Genomic DNA, 7,149 nt, shown 5'->3' with positions numbered 1-7,149 from the left:
AACTCCTTAGTTTATTATGAAGGAAAATTAATTTCTTGTAAATACATTTCTTCTAAAATTACTTTTATTGGTAGATCGGTTTTCTTGTCTACCTTTCGTCGCGCGCGCGCGCGCGCGCGCGCGCGTGTGTGTGTGTGTGTGTGTGTGTGTTGACGATAGTTTAAATGCCTTCATAAGCTTAATTTAAATCTATAACAAGAACGATAACGCTGTTTTTCAAGAACATAGCATAGTTTTTCAAGAACATAATTAAAATTTGTTTAATAATTCCTAATTGTAAAAATTCCTAAGTTCCTAATTGTAATTATAAAAAGAAAAATAATTCCATTATAAATTGAAGATTCTTGTCTATTCTGTATAACAACTGCAAGAAATATTCCAAGCAGGGTGAACGCTCCTATTATGTAGACGATATCTTTGTTTCGTAATTTATAATTCACAAGGCAATGTAATGAAGGTTCTTACGGTCTTGTCGCCTAGATTGCGAACTCGGCACGTGAGGTATGCAGTTTTTCCAATCAGGGCCGTCACGTTGCTATTCTGTGTGAAGTCGAAGGTGGGTTCCGGTTTCGACTTCGGGCCGGAAGAATGATCCAGCATTTGTTGCCGAGGTCTGGTTTGGATCGCGTGTCTATCCATGTTATCTATCGTCCGATCTCCTAAACTCAGTGTATCTGTAACATGAAAGAAATTTGCTGATTGAGTATTCAGAAGTTGTAGTGTACGCTGAATGATTAATGTTATTCGACAAATCGCGACAAAGGGAAAATATAAATTTTATTTCTATTGCCACACGTTTACGTACTGTATGTTTGATGAATTCCATTGAACTACATTGCATTGAGATATGCACATAGACTTTATTTTAGCATTTTATTTTTTTAATTAGTAAAAAGTTTATTTGATGGACATTTCTGATTATTTCTGAGAAGTTTAATTCGTATTCGTACACGAACTATGTTAATTTCTGTACCAGTTAATTTCCGGTTGACAAATTAGCCTTTAACCAAATTCCGTAGCTAAACAAGCGATTAGTGAAATTTCCGGTTAATTGAAATCTGTAATGGCAGCCATTAAATACACGAGCGAGGAGTAACAAAGCTCTAAAGCACTCGACAAAACATTTACTACTTTTTGAAATATACAGTATCGTGGATAGCGTATATTTTTCAAGTTAAGCATTAAAAATCTAATAAAAACGTAGAAATAAAAAAACCGATCTTTTATCGATTTCAGTTATTTCAATATTCGCAGAAGTCAAATATAAAAGGGGACAGTTTAATATGCGAGCAACGATCGACTGTCCCTTGAAATAGAAAGCGATTGATATTTCATTCAACAATTCGAAACTTTTAATGTCGTCCATTCGTTATTGTTACAATCGTTACTATCGTATGAATAAAAGCGAAAACGTTCACGCTTATATTTCTAAAATTATAAAATATAATGGAATATAAGTATTGCAGAGATGTTTGAAATTGTAATTATCAAGTTATTTACAATAATTGTGTAAATAACATTGCTTTTAAATAATATATATTAATTTTTAATATTTGAAAAAGTTCACAACATTCATTTATATATTTATGCTAAAATATTTACAATATACAAAAAAAAATTCAAAAGTAAATTTATTACAGTAATTGTGTAGTATAGATTTTAAATAATATTAATATTTTTAATATTTAAAAATATTAATTTAATATTTCAATAGTATTAATTTTTAATATTTAAAAAAGTTTATGACGTTTATTACAAGTTTATGCTATAATATTGAAAATAATATGTGAGAAGAGTTCAAAAAATAAATTATATTTTTTAGTAAATATAGTAAAGAGTAAGGTTTAAAAAATGAAAAGTAAGATTACAACGAAAGAAACGTGTTCGAGATATATGTTAAACTTTTGAAGAATCTATGTGCGAATGAAGATTATGATTTTTATTTAATTATAATTTAATTGATAAAATGTAGTTAATTGCTGAGAAAATTTAATGGAATCACTCGAGAACTGTGACGTCAGTGTAGCTGTGCAGATGCTGCAAAATGGTCCGTAGCACCCGTGCACTTTGTGCACTGCAAGTTGTTGAGTTAGAAATGCACTCAGGAACGGTCGATATATGTCTCAAAGTAGTAGAAGTGTTTGCTTAGTGTTTGAAACTAACTCCACTGCATATTCCGGATTTAATGGCGGAAGATATATCCATCGCTAACATATGAACTCCATGTTTAGAGTATTTAACTCTTTTCCTATCTTGATTTTAATTTAACAGTATTAATTCGATGTTACTTTTAAAATTAAGATAAAATAAATATCTTCAAAATTTTTCAAATTTTACCTCTCAAATCAATTTTAATATTTTTAATATTCTGTTATCAAATATTGAATATCATTCAAAATGACTCCCCAGCGACCGAGATTCAAAATAGTCGAGGACGATGACACCAAAGTATACGATCGACTGCGTCTTTTCAATGCACGGATAGAAGGGGACGAGTAATTTTAACAAGCAAATGCAACAAAGTATCTATAGTTGAATAATCAGAGAACTGTAATAGTTACGGGATATATCTATAGCTGGAGGAAGATTGGATGGAATTAGATTAGATCAGAGCTTATTACGCTTCAGCTTAAGAGTGAATTAGATAGAGAATGGCTTGTACAAGTAAGAGACCCTACTTTTGGTTAAGATAAATCTTTCTTCATTGTTTTTCTTATAATACATCACGTTGATGATAATGGAGACTGCCATCTTGAAGACAATGGCGATGAGCCGCAATGTATTGTAGAAGTATCTTGTCTCTCGGGACACTGAGTAGTTGAACGAACTTTAAGACACCAGTATAGCTTTGGCATCTTCGCAAGATCTGATACGTATTAAAAGTAGAATGTTCCTTCTATAACTATCTCGAGTGAGTGTACTCTTCTCTAAAAATTAAAGTGATCAATCTTCAGTTTTTATACATTCAAATAAATATTATTCTGAATTACCTTACAACATGTCACAAAAAATTTTTGTTATGTAAAAATTCTACTTTAAGCGTATTTATTAATATATTTTGTTCTATTCATTTTTATTATAATTTTATTTATACTTTATTTATACATTTTCAAAGTTTTACGCGAAGATTTAAACATTTTAATTATTTAATGAGTTTATTTATGTAAGTTAAAAAGGAAATTATATTAAAATAATAGACACTCTGTCATTGTCTAATCTAATATATATGATCGTATAATACAATCGTATTTATGCGTTTTCTGAAGGAAATAGATCACTGCTCTCTCTCTCTTCATTTTAATTTTAACAACGAAATCGTTGAAGCTTTGTTTCTCGCAGGATAGTAAAGGGAAGAGAGTCAAGTTGTTAGTTTGATGTCAACGCATCCGAATGGAAACGGTAGATTGTAACCCCTCTAATTAACGAGGACATATCGCAGCGAGCGAGCAAAAGCTGATAGTCTACGTGGAAAACTTTGCACTTCATTAGCTTTCCACCGAGATACGCCTCAGGTGCGGCAGACTCATGCTCCAACAATGTGATATCCGTGCAACGAAGTGTGCGTGTGTGCATGTATGTGTGGAGATACTCTCTCTCGAATCTCGATATACGAAGACAGCCGTGATGATATATAAGGGGCGAGTTCTAGGAAAGCCAAAGAGAAGGACTCCCTGGAGTGCATGGAAAAGCTCGTTATAAGCTCTTCGGTCTTAGTTGCCGCTACGAAATTAATTAAAGCAAGTGCTCGCTCAGGCAGGCGCGAGATATCAAGAAATGTCCTTTTGTTGGTTGCATAGAGAATTCGCGTGCGGGGCATCATTCGCGAAAGATAATGAGCGACGGGTAGATGTATTCTTACGAATGCCGAAGTGCACTTAAGACTAGGAGAGTGGTAGAGAGAGAGAGAGAGTGGAAAGATTATTAAGATAAAGATTAAATTTCCTCTACACTATAACTTGGCCAAGTTGTTCGGTGTTCGTTTATATCTTGCTTGTCGTCATTGTACCGTCACGTATATAGTACACGATATAATACAACGCTATAATATATGCGGCTTGCATGTTTCTCGTGAAGCACATCATGTTAGATTATATAGGACTGTGTTGTATAGGATTTATTCAAATTTTATTAATTTATATACTCCGCGTTACATCTATGCACGATAATTATAATACTAGAATAGTTCATTCTCGTAATGTATTTTTTACAAAATTCATTACGAAAATGTAATGAATTTATTACGAAAATAAATATTAATTTTAGAAAAAAAATTTTCAATAGAGGCATTCTTATCGCGCACAGAAAAATCGATTTTGCTAAAATATCTAAAAATTTAGTTAGATACACATCTGAAATTAATTTTGCTGAACCTTTAAAATAATTATGTAGAAAATTCATGATAAGCTGCAAAAAATTATATAACATTCTAATAATCAGCTTGAGCTACATAATTATTTTGATAATTCCATAAAATTATTTTCAGATCCGCATTTAGATTTTTAGATTTTTAGATTTTAGAGATTACTTCAGTAAAAGTGTTCTTTCTGTGCATCAACCGTTAGCCTATTTGAAAATGATTTATTCCTCCTTGTGAGAAAAAAAATGGAAGATGACAAAGGTTATGTTCCACACAGAAAAAAACACATCTGCGGAGCGAGATTGTTCGCGGATAGATTTGATGTATAACTCAGATAATTTTCATCGATTTATACACGACTAGCTGTTCAGCAAATTACGAACCATTCGTTTTCAGGGGAGTTGAGAAAAAGCTGGATTTGCCGGCGGGTTCATGTCGGCGCTTCTTTCCTTTTTTCACAGCAACTCCCAGTAATTGCACCTTCTGTCTAGCGGCGTCATTTGACATGGGTGGTTACTCTTGTTATTACGGTCACGCCCGAAGTCATAGATTTACGATAGGTGCAATAGAATAACTCTCTGCACATTTCGGTCAAAGATATTGTAAGAAAGAAAAGACATGACGTTTTTAAAATTATCTTTGTATTTTTCGAATCTGGCATTTTTATATTAATCATTTAAGCATGTTATTTTAATATTAATTGCGAATGAAAAAAGAATCCACGATAATGATTCAATAGATTGAATAGAAAAGAGAAAGTTATTAACTTTATATTCATTAATTTTTTTCCTGAAAGACTGAAATTTTAAAAACAATATATTTTAACAATATATATTATTTAACAATATGTATTAATTACTACACATATCTTTGTTTATATAATTTCAAATAAATTTGACATCTCATGAAAAACATCTATGATATAGGAATAAATCAATCATGGGGACAGATTAATCATATCGGAAAAATATCGATCAAAAACAATAAATACAGATAGATTTTCAACAAAAATTCTCACTGAGATGATAAGAATATCAATTTTAGGCAGTTTTCCATGAAACTTGGACTCGCAAAGGACTGACAAATGTGGATATGATCTCAACATAAAACTTCTCGTAATTCTTTTAGTAAATGGCATATCGTGAAATAAATTTAAAAAATTCAGATAATAATTTTCCTTTATGAGCTTTGCTTCAGTGCCAATTTAGGTATCGTGTGTAATTTAGCGTGTTATTGCTACAAGCGTTCACGCCCAGCGGTGGCGGATGTCGGAATTCATTACGCTGGAAAATGGTTTGCGAAGCGGCCGCGAAAAAGAATGGCATAGAGTTATCGATACGAAAGTACCGATAGATATATTGTAACAGCTGCAGCAACCGCAGCCGTATCATAAAACGCCGATGATGGAGGAGGAATAACGATACCTCCAGCGGGCACATATTTCTCGCGTTACTAACGTATCGATCGTCGCAAAATAATCTTCGCAGCCGCGCCTTTTTCCCCGGAAAATCCGAGTCGAGCGAAAAATCACTTTTCGTACCGAGATGTTCGATGCCGACTACGTTGCTGCACGTGACCCCGAAGGATTTGCACGTGAATCGCATCGGTGCTCTTGGATTAAGGTATTTAAACGAGTACGGATCGCTGCCGTCTTTTCGCCCGCATTTCGTTGCAATTTTCCGACACAGAGGAAGAGAGAAAAAAGAGAGAAAGAGGTAAGAAGGAAAGCCGAGGGGATTTCAGACCGCCGTTGCGCCCAGCGATCTGAATATTTAGATCGCTCTGGGGCACCGGGCGAATGACCTTCGCAATAGCGAGGGAGGATCGTTTTCCGCCTCCGTGCAATGGAAGTGGACGGTAAAAGTTACGATCTTATTTCGAGCTCATCGCAATTTGCCCGACGCCTTCGTTTCGTTTCTACGGTTCGGCTCTTCAGCTTCGACCCAACGAATCGAACGAAAGAGATAGAACTTTTTTTTACGAGTGAGGAATATTTTAATTGCACTTTTTTTGCGCTGACGTCACGTTTACATTAAGATTAAATCCAACTCATTTTTAACATCTCTATAAGATATCCAAATTTAATAAAAAATCATTAAGTTATATGCAAAGAGACTTGAAAAACGCAATAAACGCAATTCAAATATATTTGACTTTTTGTTATATAAATTTTGTTATGTAAATTAAATTTTACTTTTCGTTATACAATTTTTCTGTTTTTTTTTTTAACATACAGGATATTTTTCATAAAAGCATTAGATATATTCATTTTCAGGTTAACAATTTAAAATCGATTTTTTTCTTCAATAAAAATATTGAAAAATAATTTTCTTTTACAAGAGAATTTTTTTAAATTAAAAACAAGGGATGCTCGATAAACAAAGCTCTAAGAAAAAAAATGAATGCTAATTACAAAATCATATTTTGTAACCAATTTTATGCATACCTACTTTTAAAAAAATTTTAATTTTAAATTGTTTAGTAAAAATATACAATGTTAAATAGCAATTTCTTTTGATACTTTTTCTAAAATAACGTCAAATTACAATAGGTATGACCTTGATATTAATAAAATAACTTTAATAAATTTAGCAAAATATTTATTATACATATCAAATTAATAAAAAAATTCACATACGTTCAAAGTTATAAATTAATGAAGTTAGAAGGCTAGAGAAAAGATAGCAGATACACATTTATCCATCAATCGAATTTCAATTCTTTTATTAGTATCGTGCATACACATATATATATATATATATATATATATATATATATATAGATATATATAA

At 32.2% G+C, this 7,149-nt stretch overlaps 1 protein-coding gene across 1 annotated transcript in view; it reads right to left on the bottom strand.

Annotated features, from left to right (window-relative positions):
* Positions 1-7,149, bottom strand: part of LOC105617176 (major royal jelly protein 1-like) — a 90,427-nt gene that overhangs the window by 64,568 nt on the left and 18,710 nt on the right. Inside the window, exon 2 of the mRNA XM_012198741.1 lies at positions 466-674. Coding sequence (XP_012054131.1) covers positions 466-674 — 209 coding nt within the window. The remainder of the gene's footprint in view (positions 1-465; positions 675-7,149) is intronic.

This window comes from Atta cephalotes, assembly GCF_000143395.1.
Source record: "Atta cephalotes unplaced genomic scaffold scaffold00012, whole genome shotgun sequence".
Taxonomy (NCBI): Eukaryota; Metazoa; Arthropoda; class Insecta; order Hymenoptera; family Formicidae; genus Atta; species Atta cephalotes.
The sequence above is the reverse complement of the archived record's forward strand: the minus strand, read 5'-3'. Positions and strand labels throughout refer to the sequence as shown.